This window comes from Anguilla anguilla, chromosome 1, assembly GCF_013347855.1.
Source record: "Anguilla anguilla isolate fAngAng1 chromosome 1, fAngAng1.pri, whole genome shotgun sequence".
Classification (NCBI taxonomy): Eukaryota; Metazoa; Chordata; class Actinopteri; order Anguilliformes; family Anguillidae; genus Anguilla; species Anguilla anguilla.
The window spans coordinates 44,068,179-44,086,809 of NC_049201.1; the positions used below are offsets into that span (position 1 = coordinate 44,068,179).

General features: G+C 53.4%; 1 protein-coding gene across 2 annotated transcripts in view; it reads right to left on the reverse strand.

Annotated features, from left to right (window-relative positions):
• The window catches only part of cdkal1 (CDK5 regulatory subunit associated protein 1-like 1), a 374,306-nt gene that overhangs the window by 314,227 nt on the left and 41,448 nt on the right, over positions 1-18,631 (reverse strand). For both annotated transcript variants that reach the window (XM_035380803.1, XM_035380794.1), the window contains exon 4: positions 1,459-1,543. In XM_035380803.1, coding sequence (XP_035236694.1) covers positions 1,459-1,543 — 85 coding nt within the window. The remainder of the gene's footprint in view (positions 1-1,458; positions 1,544-18,631) is intronic.

The window sequence follows — 18,631 nt, forward strand, 5'->3', positions numbered from 1 at the left end:
TCAAACTGCAAGCTACTCTGTATGTTCAACCAGAGGGTATGTGTGCATCCCCAAAAGCAGCGTAAGCTCATTCTGTATGTGTTAGCTCTATACAGCTCTCATCTTTACACAGTCTCTCAGGTGACTCTCTCTCTCAGGACAAACACCCCCCGCAGCGCACAGAGAAACTAGCCTGTATGCAGTGCTGGCTGACTTCTTGGCAGCGATATATGGAACAGCTCTTTAATGTTTCCCCTTGGAAAGCCCAGACTGGCAGCCATTCCGTGCCCATCCTGCCGCCCACCATTTCCCAGGGCTGAACGCACGAGCCAGGCCCCGAGGCCCAGCGAACCTCGCCGTCCGTGACCGTGGTCGGCCGCGGGCCGTCGGCACTGCGGCTTCATCTCTGGTCAGGAGGGGACTGCCGTACGGAAGAAGGGATGAACCAAAAGCAAGCAAGCGGATGCCGGGCGGTGCGAATGTCAGGAAGCGTCGAGGTCAGGCAGCTCTTCCGGTGTTAAAAAAGGACGGACGTTCGTACGAGACCGGCCGTTTTCAGAGCGATTCCTCAGAGGCGCTGGGTAAAGCTCGGCATTTCCAGGAAAGAGCCGCCGTCTTTGAGCCGAGAGATTCCTGGAATGTCTCTACCAAGGACTCGGGCTAACACAGGGCCTCCTGCAACCATTACGCTGACTGTCACTCTACCACATCTTCCAGAACAAGCCGCAGCACTTTAAATCTCAAAGTATCCCCTTATTTCAGACCCCTATTTCAGGACAGAGGGAGTGAGAGTGCTAGGGAGGGGGGGGAGACCTTTCCACAGCTACTTAATTGCACCCAAAAGCGTACTAAGCTTGGCGTGTGTTTGCTTGGCAGCGTAGTGTAATGGTTTAGGAACTGAGCTCGTAACTCAGAGGTCGTGTGTTTGATTGCCAGCTGTGATGCTGCCATTGAGCGAGGTCTTTAATTCTTCAGTAAACTACCCAGCTGAATAAACAGATAGCACGTAAAAAGTGGGGTCTGCGCACGTCGTTCAGGATAAGAGCTTCTGCTGAACGCAGTAATGTAATGTAATATTCTTCTTGTCAGACACGTTTTTACCATTTCAAATTTATTTAGCCTTTTTTTTTGAGTGTTTTGTTTTTTGTTTTTTTTTTGTTCACATCACGTTTCCTGAATTGCGAAGCCTTCCTCACTGTTATTTCTCCTTCCGTAAATATTTTGCCTAGGCCTCTCCACTAAGACGAACAGCTTCAGACTGAAGTGGATATCGTTAGTCTGTCGCAGGGGTGAGAATCACGCAACTGTGCTGAAACCCACATCTTTAGCTTGAATGTGCACTTAAGAAATTTGGGCTGGGATAAGGATGTCCACCGAGCGGTATGGGTGGCACCTCTCCCTTTACCCCAGGGCGGTTCAGGAGTCCAGGAGCCCAAGTCCTGGGGCACACTGTGGAGGGCGCGCGGGGGGACCCCTTACCTGATGGAGTTCCTGAAGTGGTCCTCGGCCGGGTTCTTCACGGTGCAGCTGTTGAGGAGCCACAGGTCGGCCTCGGCCGGGTTCTCTGGGGAGCGGGGAGGGGAGACAGAAGCCACGCGTTAGAAAAGTCCTCCCACCGGCTCAAATATCGCACTTCTCCGCTCGCCGCAATTAATCGCGCGTTGCCCGAACCTCCCGCCGCCCAGCCGCCCCCTGCCTGTGTGGACAGATATGACTCCCAGCGTGCAGTGGGGCGCTCTGGCTGCTCGGCTGGACCTACGGGGGATGACGGGGGGGGATTGCAGCAGCCTCCGCCTCGCCGCGGAGAGGGGGGGATGTCACACCGCGCAATAAACATGTACACACAGGATTCTGGGTCAGACTGCCGGCTCGGGCTCCTGCCCCGACGCTGAACCAGATATTTCACTTGCTATCCGTTACCCGGCCCCAGTCAAGCGTTCACCACCCGGCGCCGGGGACGGAGAGGCGGCCTCGCGCGTCTCCAGGGACACGGGTCGAGGCCGGGCCGCAAGGGGGCCCAGCCCCTGTCCGGCTCGGGCGACCGGCAACCGAAAAGCCGCACGCGAGGCGCGCGCTCCCCCCCGTGTGAGGTCAGGCGCTAAGGCGGCTAACGTGATAATGCGCTAACGTGCTAGCGCGCCTTAGGAAAGGGAACTTTCCACTGCAGTCAGTGTTTATGAAAATGTTCAATGTTTTTTAAAAAAAAAAAAAAAGGAACCGAAAGCAAAATAGGGAAGCATCATGGGAAAAAAAACAGTGTGATCATAGAACGAGCGAGAAACGTGACAAGCTCAAGAGCAAAACAAAACAGTAACGTGATCGATTTTAATGAGCTGGGGTCTGAGAGGCAAGCGGTTCAAATCGCAGGTGCAATGCCAGATGAGTTCTTAACACCGTTACATTACGAAAACATTCACTGGTATAAACAAATACAGGAACTCATGCAGCGGGCACCTCAAATAACTCTCCTCTCAATCCATCACTGAAATACCTCCATCCCATTAGCAGAGTGTTTGCTGGGAGGGAAGACCATGCAGGTCCTACATCAGCACTACAACAGACTGAACGGAGCCACACAGAGACAGACATACAGACAGACAGACACACACAGAGACACACAGACACACACAGACAGAGACACACAGATACACACACACACACGCACAGACATGCACAGACACGCACACACACGCGCAGACACGCACACACGCACACACACGCACACACACGCACACACACAGCAAGCTTGAAGCTGAGGGGAATCCAGGCGAAAGCTCTGGTGAATTAAGCCAGTCAGTAAACTAAGCTAAGCAGCAGTAATCTCTCCATAACCTTGCAAAAGTAGCCGGGCCTGGACAGACAAGCGCAAGAGTTTCTGCAAAACAAATCCTCCGAGTCGCTTCTCACCGACAGAAATAAACAAACAAACAAACAAACCAAGCTTCAGAGCAAAACTGTGGGGTGACATTGAACTTCATTCAGGAGCACACCTAAGATTATGGTTTATTAATGTGGCAGACAATGGTTTCATAACAGCTGAAATTTACACAACAACGCTACTTTGAGAATATGATCATGCGCATCCAGAGACAGTGTTTACCATATTGAGCGTGGGCGGACTATCTACGATTCACGGCTGAGGAACGTGCCAAATATGAGATGAGCAGTGGAATGCAAAGTGTGTGTGGCGGGCACAATCGCGGAGACTGAGCTTTGGACCTAGGTCCGCGTGTAAAGGCACTAAACTGTTCACGTGCCAAATACAAATCTGATAAGAACATAAATAAAAAACAAGAAAAAGCTAACTGTAAACAAACCATAAATAACTGGTCAAAACAGAGCTTTCAGCATTTTTGCTTGAGGGCCTTTACAAAAGGACGAAAACAATGAGCTTCCAAAAAACAGAACAAAATAATAAGGTTTCAGCCAAAAAAAAAACAGGGCTGAAATGACCAGCTTTTGGTCATTTTGACTCAAAAGCCTAAAAATAGAACCGAAACAACAAGCTTGTACCCATCCGGACTCACAAGTGTAAAAGACAGGATCAGAACAATAAGTTCTTCAGCCATTTTGATTCAAGAGCCTAAAGGAAAACTGGGCCAAAAACACTATCCTTTCAGTCGTTTTGGCTCAAGCATAAAACAGGACTAACTGAAGTTTAAAAACAACAAGGCTTCAGCCAATTCCGGCTTGAAAGCCTAAGAAAGGGAGGGACTCTTCTGCTTTGCTCTGAGTAACGCTGCACATAAACCTCAGAAAAACCAAGCAGAGTTCAAAAGTTCCCTCATGATAATTAATAGGGATGCAGGGTGTTCTTCTGCGGTTACTGGCGAAATGGAAGAATAAACCAAACAGCTCCAGTCAGAGTTCTTGATTTCCCCAAAACAGCCACGTCAGTGACCGAGTAAACACGAACACCAACCCCCCCTCGCTGCTGCCTGGCCTCACAGACGTCGCCTGCAAAGCAGCACAGGGATTAAGGAGACCAAAATCGGAATCTTTTAAACTAAGGACAGCTCACACAGAGCAGAGGACGTCCCTTTAAGTTTACACGTTCTCGAAAACCCAGATTAAAACTGCCAAAAAGCAAACCGAACATGATCCACAACCCCCCCCCCCCCCCCCAGAGCCCTCCCCCTTTCCTTGTGGGGCCAACTAAAACGCAATGCTTTAGAGACTCAGCTACAAAGCAAACAGAAAAAAAGACTGGAGAACGGAAGACTTTTTTTTTTTTTTTTTGCAAAGTGATTCATTTGAATTTCAAAGCCTCAACAGTGCTAAGGCACAGTAATGCAGCTCTAAATTGGCCTGAGTTGACTCGCGTGCGTTGTTGCTGTATAATCTGCAGCACACTGCATCGGCGGTAACAGTAAACAGAGCGGGTCAGGCAGCGGGGACGGTCCGTGTCTCTGGGCGGCGGTAAACTCCGCACAGATTCGGTGAGGTGGACCGGGCCGCTTGCCCCGGACGGGGGGCGGGGGGGGATGAAAGCAGTCGCGGTCCAGACGGGCCGCTCGGTGCGCTAACTCCAGCTGCGCTCCCGCGCAACCTGGGCCACGGAAGAAGCGACGGGGCCCTGGGAACCGCTCCCTACCCCCCCCACCCCGTGCTCCCCGCTCCCGAGTCGCCGTGCCGTCGGATCTCGGTCGCGGTCGACGGCGTCCGCGCTCTCCGCCAGTGCCTCGGGGAACCTGAGCGGAGCGCACAACCACACCTCACCCCACCCCAGCCCCCCCCACCACCCCCAAACACACACACACATACACACACACACACACACACACACACATACACAGCCCTCGCCTCTCATCAGCTGCTGCCCCCCTCCCCCCTCTCTCCCTCCCCATGGACTTCCATCTACTGCACAAACAACAACACCGTCACACATTCAATAACTGTCTCCTAAATCTTTATCACGCTCTTCAGTACTGAATTAATGTGGAGGGGGACTTTTTCCCCCAGCTCATTCATCACCGGGCAGGTTGCATTTGTATTCAATAAAAGAAAAAAAACAAATTAACCCATCCCGCTTGTAAATCCAAATGTATTCCATCACCGCTCGAGACGGCGATTGTGTTCGGTGGAAACCCGCGCGCGAAGTCAGGCAGCCAGTCTGGATCGTACACACTTTTAACAGCAATCGGGTAAAGTGCAATTCCATTCCCCCCCCCCCCCCCCCCCCCCCCCCCCCCCCCCCCCCCCCCCCCCCCCCCCCCCCCATTATCTTGCACGGAAACCATCACCGAATTTAATAAGTGCTGCTTGCCTGAAAGTGCTTATGCAGCTTAAATATACAGTGACTATGAAAGTACATATGACAGATAGCTTTATCAAAGCATACGCTGCTAGCAGGGATCATATTGCGAAATTATGTAAGGGTACAATTTAGCATCCATCACACTGTCATCTGTAAACAAGAAACAGACCTGGATATTACAAAGCCATCATTAATAAGAAAGCACATTTAGTCTGAGTAGATGGGAAAGATCTTTACTATGCCTTCCTTTACACTGACAATAACGCATCGTAGGTTGATGATATTTGTTGGTCGCATCAGTTCATTAACCTGAATATGTACTGTCCATAGGCTGTCCACTGGTGTGTAGGTCCCACCCACTCCACACCCCTCTACTGAAGGATTTGGAAAGGTTGAAGGACATGGAAAGTTCTCTTGGCCCACATAGAGGCCTACTGGGCTAATGTGAAATCAAAACCGTGTCTGAACAGGAACAGCGGTTTGCCAGGCGGCGGGTCCTGCTAGCATAACTGGGGCTTACCACAGAGAAGCACCTCACGTAGCGCTCCCTAGACCACAGCATGGCCCTAAAGAGAGAGGGACTTCTTGGTGGAACTGTCCACAGGTCACGTGGACCAAACTTCAATAAAGGCTCATTTCGCCATCTCACGTTCTGTCGACTTCCCCCCAACGTGACGGCAAAAATGCGCAGGGCTGGGAAAACGTGGCCGAAAACCGTGGGGATTGTTAACGTGACGACCGCGAGTTAACTGCCGTTTGCGATCGCTAAATCGAGGGAAATCATCATCTGTCAATTATTACGACGGGGAAGGAAGGAGAAGCCTGAGAAATTTTGGCAGAACGTTCTGGAGAAGAGCCCATCCCCCCGGAGAGAGAGAGACGGCCAATAAACCTGAGAGAGGCACCGGTTCCCGCACGGGCCCAGCGACAGCGCTCAGGGCTGCAGCCGCTTGGCACAGTCAAATATATTCTATATTTTATATAGAAAATAAACAGCATCGGCCGACTCCGGGCACTGGATCCCCGTGGCTTCGTTGGGATGTTTTCAAAATGGTCGTCCTTCAAAAGCGATCCCACACGGATCAGACGTACCTCGCTAAACCCTCCTCTTGCTCTGGAAAGTGACTGACAGACATCCTCAATCCTGGGATTAGGAGACGTATTTTCAGGACGCGCTGTGGGGGGGGGGGGGGGGGGGGGAGAAGCTGTTACGGGATTAGAATCACCGCAAACACGTTACGGGACAATTTGGGTGTTTGTTTGTTTTCGGCTTACCGCGGTGGATATTCATCACACGTGGATTTGGAAGCACCTCTCCCCTAATCCTCCTTCATAATGCCCGTTGAAACGACAGTGCCGCCGCTTAGGGGGTTTAAGAAGGAAGTCTAGAGGCCGGTAATAAAACAATGATCATTCTAATGGACGGAATATCGGAGTAATCTTTCGCTTCCCGACGATTCCGAGCGTCACTGTCTGTCTAACTCGGAAAAGAGAAGCTAGGGACACATCCCCTTTAAAGCAGGTCGAGCTCTGCCTTAGAAAGCTGAGGGTGACGGATGTTTGGATCACAAAGCCCCCGCAGGGGAGAATGTGGGTGGAGGTACCCGCCACCTGCGCGAACCACGTGCCCCAATGCAGTAAAACTGTGCTCTCGCACAGCACCTCTTTACCTGGGAGCTGGTCACCTTCAGCCTGGGGGAATGGGGTGTTTGTTCAGGGTGCAACGTTAGCTTCGGGAAGGAAACTTGTGCGACGGAGGAAAAGGGGAGAAGGGGAGGAGGGAGGGGAGGGTGGAGCTACGGTCTGGCTAAGGGGGACAGCCAGCAAAATGAGGATATATGAGAGAAGCCAAAGGGGAGTTGTGGGGGGGTTGGGGTTGTGGGGAGGGCTCAGGGAGGGGTGGGGGATGCGGTGTCCGTTCCGCGGGGGGTGCGCCGCAGACGGGGTCAGAGCAGCCGGAGCCAGAGCCGGCTCGCAGAGCTCCGGCAGACCCTGGAAAAACGGGGGCACGGGGAGCAGATGTGCGCTCGTGGGCGAGGGGGGGGTTGGGGGGGGACTCCGCAAACGCTGTGATGCATCGCCAGCAGCGACGCCGCGAACAGAGCGCGCTCCCTCGCCGACCCCGGGCCGCCGTTCACCCACGGCACGAGCCACCCTCCGCTCAACTCCTCGCCCGGGAAAGAACGCAGGAGCGTCACCCTAACCACCCGCCCCGCCCTTCTGAGATAAGGGTCGCAGCGCAAAGGTGTCCGCTTCCTACCTCTCGCCTCGCGAGTTCGCTTTCGAAAAAAGAGCGCCTCCCGGTGGAAGGATGCAGAGGCCGCGCGCAAACAGACTTCAGCACGTTCCGGTTCAGAGACGCCACAAACAGACTTCGGTTTTCACAACAAGTGCAGGCTGCGGGGTTTTTTGTTTTTTTTTTAAAGTCTGAATCCACCTTGCCTCCAGGCTGCTGTGAAAGGGAGTGTTTTACAGGACCTGGGGGGGGGGGGGGGGGGGGAGAGACAGCTGTGCTGCGCGGGCCAGAGGCAGAATAAAATGGTGGCGTTATATCAGCCCTGCCGGGGTGACTCAGGTGCGCGGCCCCAGCCAAACGGGCCGTGGGCCACGCCCCCCCCCGAGGCCGCAAGGAGAGTCGGTTTTTGGGGAAAGCACCGCACCGCGGGCAAGCTCCGCCCTAACCCTAACCCTAAACCTAACCCAGCCTTAATGTACTCAGCCGCCGCTCAGAAATCCGGTGGGAAAATTTGCATTAATTTGCCTGAGAGAGGAGAAGAGAGAGAGGGAGGGAGGGAGGGAGAGAGAGAGAGAGAGGGAGGGAGGGGCGAGAGAGGGCAGGCAATGTCAGAGGGCGTCTGGCGTGGACCGGTGACCCGTGCCGTGGGGGTCCATCGGGGGGGGGGCGGCGCGCATTTGTATTTCTCAGCAGGACAGCTCTGCCGCTAACCGGCGCACGGGGCGAGCAGGCCCAGGGAACCCGAGACGCGCTCTCTCCCTCCGCATCGAACCGGCAGGCGAGCGAGCAGTGTGGGAACAGACGCGCCCGCCGCTTCCCCCAGCCGCCTGTTGCCGCGGCAGCAGAAAACGTGCTGCGGCGTCTGTGACCCCGCAGGTCTTGGGTGTGTGTGTGTGTGAGTCTGAGTGTGTGTGTGTGTGTGTGTGTGTGTGTGTGTGTGTGTGTGTGTGCGTGCGTGCGTGCGTGCGTGCGTGCGTGTGTGTGAGTCTGAGTGTGTGTGTGTGTGTGTGTGTGTGTGTGTGTGCGTGCGTGTGTGTGCTCATAACACACACACGGTTTCTGGAAGACACAGAGGTTCACAAGCCACAACAGATCGATGCCTACAATGCAAACATAATGCACGCCATTCAAAACTGACAGGCCAGACAGTGTACACCCAGAGAGTGAATGTAGATGAAAACTTACACTGCTGGAAATAAATAAAAAATATTAAAAATTAATACATAAAAAAAATGAAACAAACAAAACAGCAGTTATACAAGTGTGCCGATACACCACATAACACAGCCATGTCTGCACCTTCAGGTCAGTTTCTCCATCCTGTTCCATTGCAAAAAATCTCAAGCCTTTAAAGTGCACCAAAACATAGGAGGGAAAAACATTATTGACCGATGGAGGCTCGACTGCGCACTGTTGCTTTGGGACAGGAGAAACAAGATGGCGGCTCTTTCCCACCCTTCAGACAGGAAAGGGTAACGCGGCGTAGCTCGGCGCAGCTAATCCTCCGCAAACACGGCGGGGCCCGGGCTCCCGGCCCGCCAGCGCCAGCTCATAATAGCTCAGATCCCGCGCTCAGCCAGCTCCATCTCCCCCCCACCCCCCGCCCCCCCGGTTTGTTCCACATGGGATCCGCGGCCAGACTCGCCATCAATTATTAATCTGCCAAAACAAGGAAGTCTCACAAACGTCTTTCGTTATTACCTTCAAATGCACCTCGTGTCATGAATCATTTGCGGTGACACAGGGCTGGGCTGGGGGGGGGTGGGGGGGGGGGGGGGTGCCGTGAGCAAAGCGGGAGAAATGAAGGCGCGTGTTACGCAAGAGCGTCGGGCGATGCCGGCCGGGAGAGGGACGGGGGCAGGGGGGAACAGGCCGGCCAAATGTACGCATTTCCTGTGAACCTGCAGCCGCTAGACAAAGGTGTCCCTCTAGGTTGCCCTAAACCTTCCCTTCCCAAAATGGCCGCCGGGGGGGATGAGACCGGGGTTTAGGCAACAGCGGGGCTGAACGGGCTGCGCTCTGGCTGGCAGGGACGCACACAGTTTCGTATCGGGGGTAAGGAACCCCCAGGGCTTCCGTGACCCGGGCACGACAAGCGAGGGCGAGCGGCAGAGAGAGGAGCCCTTTCCCGAGGTGGGCGTGGCCCCGTGGCGATCGCTCACGGCCCGGTTCACCGCCTCAGAACGCCCCGCGGCTCTGACAGAGCGCACAGCGGCCCGGCGGAGCGCAGGACCCCCCCGAAGCCTGGCTGCGCTCAGTTAACTGCCAAACAAAACAACACAAGCAAAGAAAACCGTACGATGTGTGCGACGCGTTTGTTTTTCTGCATTACAGGGTGGTTTATGCACTGGCATGCGCTCCAACGCCAAGGCAGAATAACGTGCGTCGCAACAGAGCGCCCCTGCTGATACAGCTAGACAATGCAATCTAGTTTACAGTACGGGGCTTAAATGATATACCGCCACGATGGAGCGAGTTCACGAGGGGAGCAGAACACAGCGCTCCGCACGCGCGGCCAGAAAGCCAAGCGGGTCAAGGTGCGCGCTCCTCCAGAAGGAGGCTGGGACCGGCACCAGGGCGACGCGCCGACCCGCGCGAGGGGGGGGAGCAGATGTCCGCTCGCGGTTCGCCTCACAGAGGAAGCGGCTGTTCCCTCCGCTTTCGGACGGACACGGAAAGGACCAGAAGGAAAGCAGGAAGAAAAAGGAGAAACGCAGCCGTTATAAAAGGGGGATTGAAAATTCGACAGAGCGCAGCGAGTCCGGAGGCGCACCGCGACGACGACCAGCTCCGAGCCGTCCGAGACCGGCTAATGAGCCGTTAGCGGTCGCCGGGGCGGGCTGTTCCTTTGGTGACGACAGCGGCGGCGGCGGCGTTGCGTAGCGCGGTTCCTCCACACCGGGCCGCGAGGGCTGGGAGCGACGCGCGGCGGCGCGCGGCGGGGCAGACGGACTCCGCGGTCTGCGGAGACGCTGCGCAGACGGCCGAATCAACGCTAACTCAAAGCCGCTTCGCCTCCAGCGCCGCGAGCTTTCCCCGCAACCGTCTGGCTCCCCTGACCCCAAACACATCACATCAGCTGTCAGGAAGCCTCCGTCCCTCTGGATACTATCAGACTAAAAAAATAAAAATCCACACGCAAAGAAAATGAAAGTTTCCCCCCCCCTCACCCCTTCCCCAGAAGGCCAGTGGCGTCACACAAGACGGTAGCAGAATTTAATTAGACCGTTTCTGATACGGCATCAACAACTGTGGGCAAGCTTTCCACAGCACTGTTATTGGCGATAAAAAACATGGACGATTAACCTACAGTACTAAGGGTAGTGACTGAAGCCACTACATGCATATTGCTCATACAGAGATAAAGTTCTGGCCTGTATGTACATTCCTGGGGTGGACGGTCCTCTACGACACAAACCGTAAGGAATGCCAATCCTTTAGTCAAGCAGATGGAAGCCTGCATTTTGATGATTTTTCATTGCATTCACAAATCCCTCATGATTTACTGGTCAACAGACCACAATTCTAGCATCATTAACATTAGCAAGGGAGCAAAACTTAATGATTTAACTCGCTGAACAGGAAAATTCATTTGAAAAACACCAGCAAAAACTATTTTCCTTTTTTCCCCCATACGTTGACAACATCTTGATATATGACCTGCCGTTGTGCCAGACTGAAAAGTAGGCTGGAGGAGGGACTTGTTTTTTCAAAACACTTTGCGCATGCCGTCACCCCGAGTTCACTCCTTATCGCCGTTCCAGTCGTGGGAGTTCACGGCTAATGTTTTGAATCTGCACTCCTGAAATTCTGCCTTGCTTTTTAGAGGAAGAGCTAGGAATTATGTTTACTTTCTTCTGTAAATACAGCTTTTATATTGCTTTTCTGCAGCTATGGACTTTGCGACAATCATGAATTATATTTAACAGGAGAAAGTTATTTTACTTCTAAAATTTAGTGCTGAATGCTGATTGTGATTTTTTTTTCAGGAGAATAAAGAAAAAGGACTGATGTACAAAGAAAAGACCTCATGCAGGACACAATGGGGTTTTTGTTGTTGTACTGTTGTAGATCTTGGGTTAAATGTGACATGACAATCCGGTTTAAGGAGGCCCGTTGTCTGCAGACATAGTGCTGACACAGCACTCTGTCACCAGGGGGGGTGGGGGGGGGGGGGGGGGGGGGGGGGGAGTCTAGAGTCTGGCCTCTGTATGAAACAGTGGTCTGGCACGGGTTTGAGGGGGAGGTCTATAAACAAGGGGGCTTTGCTTGTGACTCACCCCCCCCCCCCTTACCATCTGCATGAGGCTCAGACTAATACCATTGAGTCACCGCCCCCCACATCCCCCCCCCCCCCCCCCCCCCCCTTTCCTGGGACAGTCTAAATCTCCATGGGTCCTTATCACACGCACTCAAGCCCCCACCTCTGGAGTTAAGGGAGCACAGGACCGCTGCTGTAATCTCTTCCAGGGCTGGAGGGGGGGGAGGGCTGGCTCGACCTTTTAACCTTGCAGCGCTCGAGCAGTGCGGTAACACTGGCATGACGACGGCTGGCGAGGACTTCTCAAAAACAAAAACTCCGCCCTGGTCTGGAGGGACCTGCCAGTGACTGCAAAATGGAATCTACACGACCGGGTTTTGCTGGGAAAAAACAAAAACAACAGGGAGAGTGAGGGGACCTTTTCATGCAAAACCCATATTACAGACTGTATGTCTGGGGAGAAAACCTAAAACAGCTGGCCAACTGTCCAATCAAGGCCTTTCACCTCAAGCAACTGTTGTTGCTGTACGGTGTATAGACACACACACACACACACACACAGACTTAATGCTACATGTTTTCATAACCCTTAATCTGAAAGTGACTCTTAGTCATCTTGTCCTTACAAATGCAAATTATGCCAAACAACGTGATTATTTTCTTTGCTTTTCATTTCCTGTACAGGATGAAACGCAGACCAATGACATTTACAATAAAACCACACAGGAGATCCGTCTGAAGGAGTAATTTGTATCAAAGACAAGGTAAAAAAATAATCTACTTACAGTACGAACCTAGACTTACAGTACGAACCCAGACTTACAGTACAAACCTAGACTTACAGTACGAACCCAGACTTACAGTACAAACCCAGACTTACAGTACAAACCCAGACTTACAGTACAAACCTAGACTTACAGTACAAACCTAGACTTACAGTACGAACCCAGACAAGTACTTTACGCTTCACTTCTGAGCACGCTCTCTTCTGTACCCGGCACCTGCGAATTCTAGACCGTCTGCGCCGATTCCCAAAGGTGAAAGCACCGAGTGTCCACCGCTCGGTTATTGCCACGATATCAATCTGTATCAACTCTCAAAGTCTGCAGCCCAGAGATCACCTCAGAAATTGCGTTTCCAGCAGACGGCACCGACGGGCGACTCTGCCTTTCGATACACAAACAAACAACCGAAATGAAATGTGAAAGGTGTGATATTGCTTTAAGACAACTTCTGTTTGTGGGGGGGTTGGGGAAGGGGCGGGGGGGGGGGGGGGTTGGGGCGGCGAGGATATTAATATTTCAATATCTTGCGGACCCCGTCCTGTCAGCTTTATTTTCTCCTTCGGTGAAGAGCGATGGGGAGGGGGAGATTATTCAGGGTGAGTCAAGTCACCTGTCAGCGTGCCCGTGACAGGCTGTCAGGTCGGACTAGGGCTGGATACAAACGCTGGCGCGCGGCGCGGCGCGCTCCATTCCGTCATTGCGTTTTACCTGTTACTGTACCCGTTACTGGCGCCAGGACACAGAGGAATTTCTTACACTCAGCCAGGAGCATTTCCGTTCTCATTCCCGCGCGCGCCGCGGTATCAAGGCTCCATCCGAGCAGAAACGTCTGAGCCCCCCCAAGTCTAATTACGAATCCAGCCCAGGAGGGGGGGGAGGCACTGTGGGCAAAATGCACTCCTCCGAAAAGTCGTGCCCACAAACATGTTCCGTCTCCCCACCTCCCCGACCCCTGTCCTTCCCGCAAGAAGCCAACGCCGTTTTCTGAGGGTATTCAAATTAACCCGGCTCCAGCTGCCAGTTGGAGGTAATTTTACCTTTCCTAGTTCTGGGAGAAGGAGGGGAGGGGAGGAGGAGGAGGGCTCGTCTGAGCGGGAATTTTTACGACCGGTGCTTTCTGGCTCGGCTCACTGTTAAATGACTGCTCAGGCGGGGAGTCAAACAGGAAACATTTCCGGGCAGGGCTCCCTCTCACACCCCGCCCGCTGCTGAGGGTACAGGATCAGCACAGCCCGCTTGCAAATGAACGCACTCCCACTTTCAATTACAGCAGAGGCTTCTTAACACTCCTCACCTCTTCACCCAGACCCCCCCCCCTCCCCTTCTCCCAGGCCTCAGGAAGTCTGAGGAGCCCTCACATCATGTGGTCACGGAGCCTCAACAGACAGGGTGACTCAACTGCCCTGCTCGCTGGCACCAAGGGTGTGTATCGCACCTCTCTAATGGCAGGGAGGAAATAATCGGGAAGTGGTTGGGGGGCGAGGGGGAGGGGGGCTGCGGGGATGGGTAGTGCTGTTGAGTTCACATCTATCATTACGGGTCCACACCGTCAAAAAGGGGTTCGGGTACCTCAGGACAGAGGTCAACCCAGTGCACGGGTCACGCGTTTCAATCTTCCGGCTGCGTCCGGATGCCAGGACGGGACAGGCTGGGACGGGACAGGACGGGACGGGACGGGACAGGCTGGGCTGGGACGAGACGGGACGGGACAGGGCTGGGTGACAGAAGCGCGCAGGCACAGCCGCCTCAGCAATGGGGTTAGCGGCTCCCTGCCTGCGGAGGATATTAATAGATACCCTTCACCACCCGCCGCGGGGACCGGAGCCGCCGCAGGAAGGACACGGGCCCTCTTTCAGGGCTTTCGGCCGCCCGGTAGGCCCACAGACGCTGCTCTAAAGAACCTCGCAGAGAGGGTCAGGACCGGGAGAGGTCAGGTTTGGGACCGGGAGAGGTCAGGTTTGGGGTCATGCGATGGCTGCAGAGACCAAAACAAACAAACACAAACAAACAAGGCAAGCTTTTATTAGAGGAAGAATGCAAAACAAATCGCAGAGACAGTGAAATCTGCATTTTGTTTACGAATCTAACTGCAAACGTCCAAACTCCCCACACCACCACCCTTTACAGCTCCTCTTAATTGTGCGGCTCGGTCACCACAGTATCAGATTTTTACAACAGACGGTTCTCCAAGGGCAAAAACAACCTCGGTTTCTTTTTATTCTTTTCTTTTCTGTTGGAAAATTTCAATTACTGCAAGGGCAGCAGCGGCGCTCCGATCCATCACGGCCGGGCCAGGGAGAGGCGGCGCGGCAGACAGCAGGCCCGGCGCGCGCGTTTCATCATGCGTCCCCGGCCCCCTCGCCTGCGCTCCCCCTGCGCACGTGCGCATGTGCGTCCGCAGCGCTTCTGAACAAACGCGACCCCCCCCCCTCTCCCCCCGTCCCCCCTTCCCCGTGTTGTCAGAAGCAGGACCGCAGTTGCTCCATTTCCCCAAGCTTCTGTGCAGAGGGACTGCGTTTGGACAAGATTGATGCCTTTTAGATCCCCCCCCGCCTCCCTCCCCCACCCCCTTCCTCCCTCCCCACAAAAACACTACAGCTGCAATGTCAGGGACCAACAAATAAACAGAGTGCAGATGGGAATGAGCTCCTGGGCCTTCCCAGAGGCCCGCTCGCCCGCTCAGCCTGGCCCTCTCCGGTTTCTCTCCCGGCCCCGCGTGCGCTAGCTAGCTAGCCCCCGCCGCCCAGGCGCTCAGCGGCACTCTGGGAAGCGCAGTCCCACTCTGCCGCTCGGCGCATTAACTCATCAGGCTCGGGGAGCCCACCTTTTAATAACCGCAGCAGGCGGCACCGCGCCCGCGCCCGCCGAGGATCCTGGGAGATTCCGCACTCCTGCGCGTAATAAAAAAATAAGAAAAAAAAGTAGAAGTAGAAAAAAAAAAAAGTACAAACATTTTTGAGTCCCAATGCCCCAGCGGTAACATTAACACCACTGAGGCTGACGCGTTTACAGTCGATTCCCTGCAACAGCTGCACAAAATTTACCACCTGTTCTAAAAAAAAAAAAAAAAAAAAGGAAGAAAAAGTGCAAGATGGGCCAATAACAAAATTATCTGCCCAGGCCAAAATATGAATGGGTAGAGGTGTTGGGGGGGTAGGGGTGCAGTTCTGGTGTGTGTTGATTTTATTTTTTTTCCCCCCCCTCTTACCTCTGCGCCCTCAATGGCTAAAAACCAACATTCGTGTGACCTCCCTCGCCCCCGTCCGCTCCCCAGGCCAAAAAAACTCGAGTTTGCTAGAGGTGAATCTGGCCCGGCTCTGGACAGCTGGAGAGGCCTTATGGGCCCTTATTTCTACAGGTGCAGCGCACATGGGATCATTTCATACCCGGCTTGAGGAACACAATAGCGCCCCTTCAACAGTTTCCACGGAGGAAATTTACAAGTTGGGACGAGAGAGAAACTGAGATTCCGAGCAAGGGGGAGAAAATCCCAAGGTGCTTTTCATGCTCGAACCTGAGCGACGCTCGAACCTGAGAGACGCTCTCCGCGCTCAAAACGCAGGCTCGGAGAGCCAGAGGCCGGACACGAGCCGCCGTCCGTCCATTACCGCCGTTTCCGCACGGCTAACTTTACAACTTTCCCCACCGGCGTAGCCACTCGCTGAAGGACAAAGCGGTTAGGGGCTGCTGATAAGGAAAGATGGCCTCCACCAGCGGTTGTCCCATTTTTCCCCCCTGAGGTCAAAGACAAACAGTAATAAGGCCCCCGCTCCCCCTTTCGCGGGGGGTCTCTGTGTGCGCACAGCCCTCCCACCCATTTCCAATTCAGATATATTAAAATTCATGAATTTGGAGGTGCGGAGCGAGAACAAAGATCCGTCATCCATAATTTATCACAAATAATAAAAATGGATTAAAGTTGTACTTTATGAACGCGCCTCGTCCCTCCGGTTCGATTGCGCGTCCGCCGCTGAGATCGTTTCCCGCGTCCCCTCGGAAACGCTTCGCCCGGACTCGATACGACACAACATCAATTTGTTTACGTGGACGCGTGGCTCTGGAGGTCCCGGGGAAAGCGCTCGCATAAATCAAAGCCTGCGGGGCTGTGATGTGTACATCTAGGGCGTTGATCCCAAAAGGCCTCGCCTATAAACTCTCAGGCATGCCTGCTTGGTGTATATCAGCTGGTGCTGGGGGGGGCGGTGGGGGGGAGGGGGGGGGGGGGAGGATGCGGTTTAGAGAACAGGCTTCATTGGGACAGGAGTGTTGATTTCATCAAGACTCACCGTCAGCAATCAGCAATCAACAAATCAAGGTACTGAAATTTAGCAGTAATTTTAAAGCGAACTTGAGATGTGGATGGGCAAGTGGTGTTAAGGTCTATACTTAACAGTGCGCCAACACACATTTCACTGTACTGTTGCCGGCAGAGCAATATAAATGAAGAGAACAATAATCCAGTTCGGAAAATCTTCCGGATAATCAGCGCACCTACACCAGCAAACCGAAGTTCTCGTTAACACATTCCAAGCGGTGGCCAACTCTTGGTCGACCGACTCCATATTCCACAGCATCTTGCACGTGCAGTGATATTTTTTTTTAAAGTGAGCGTTGTTCTGCATTACAAAGCGCCACCGAGGCTCATTGTGCAGTCACTCTCAGTGATTCAGAGACCAGGAGTTCCACCCCAGAGAGACGGGGCCTTTGAAAGTCTGCGCTTCTAAGATCTCTCTCAGAGAGAGATGCAGGGCGGCCTGAGGCAGGGCAGCCACGAATTCAGCCCACCTTCAGCTCCAGCTTCTGGAACGGAGCTTCAATTCGGATTAGGAAAAATAATATCCAGGGGCTTAACGACTTATCTTTCGCGTAATGAAATCTAAACTCGCGCTAATGAAAAAATGTCGGCTCCGCGCGGCGCGGTATAAAAAAAATGACGGCGACTCTACCTGGAGCGAGGACAGAGCCGCGGCGGTAAGACTAACCGGCAAAACTGAGCTGGAGCGGGCGTGGCGGCGCACGGCTCGTAGCGACGGTCGCCGCGCCGACGCCGCTGCGGATGAAGACGTGCCGCTGCGCCGCGGCCGACAGACGCGCGCACCGCGGGCTAACCGAGGGCAACACCGCCGCAGACAAGAACCGCACATTAACTTATTAATATTCCATCACCGCCCGCAGCGCTCCTTAAACACATTTCATTATTCAAGCGAGAGGAGAGAATAGCATATTCAATAAACCAATAATGCTTTGTGCTATTTCGAAAAGAGTCATTCTGGGCAAGGAGGAGTGAAGAAGTATAAACAGCGTTAGAAATACAGACAGTGTTAGAAGGAAGCGTTAGGCTAAATAAAACCTCAATTAAAATCCAGGGGCTATAACCCAAACGTAATCACTTGGTATAATAGCCTAAAGAGAGCTGCTCCATCGGCTGGTATTAACACACAACACATTTAAAAGTCATAACTGGAAAAAAGAATAACAGTAAAGATAAACTGACCGTACACGAATCAACAAGTGACCGTTTGGCAGCCTGTGGTGAAAGGAACCATAAAAAAAGTTTTCTGTGTATTAGATTTATATATTGTAACGTGTACCATGTCACAACATACGGGCCTGTCTGAGCTAAGCTGGACTGAAACATCTGTTCTGCAAATTCCTGCCACTCCACCCTGGATGGCACTTCTAAGGCAACCCAGACTCAACACGGCAAGGAGTGGGTAATTACTAATTACTTCAAGCACCAGCAAAAACAAAGGCCACATTCAGAATCTCTATCGATGACTCGTTTATGGGCTGGCCTACTTTAAGTCCTGCGATATACCCGTTTGGCTTGTAGCTGGGGATACAATTTATTATTGCATTCACTGTGTTGCTTCAGTAGTAAACAGCAAACGGTAGGAAATAACCATTTCGTTAAAGTTCAGGAAGGCAGGCAGTTCCAGCTGAAGCCATCCGCAGCGAAGGCAGAAGCGGTGCTCAGCCGAAGCGTAGCGAGCAGATGTTCACCGCGACGCGCTCATGACATGAAAGCACTAGAGGAGCGAACGGAATACATTGTTGTTCGCATTAGGATGCGCGCACAGCCTACAAGGTTTTACAAGAGCCCGGTACGGCCC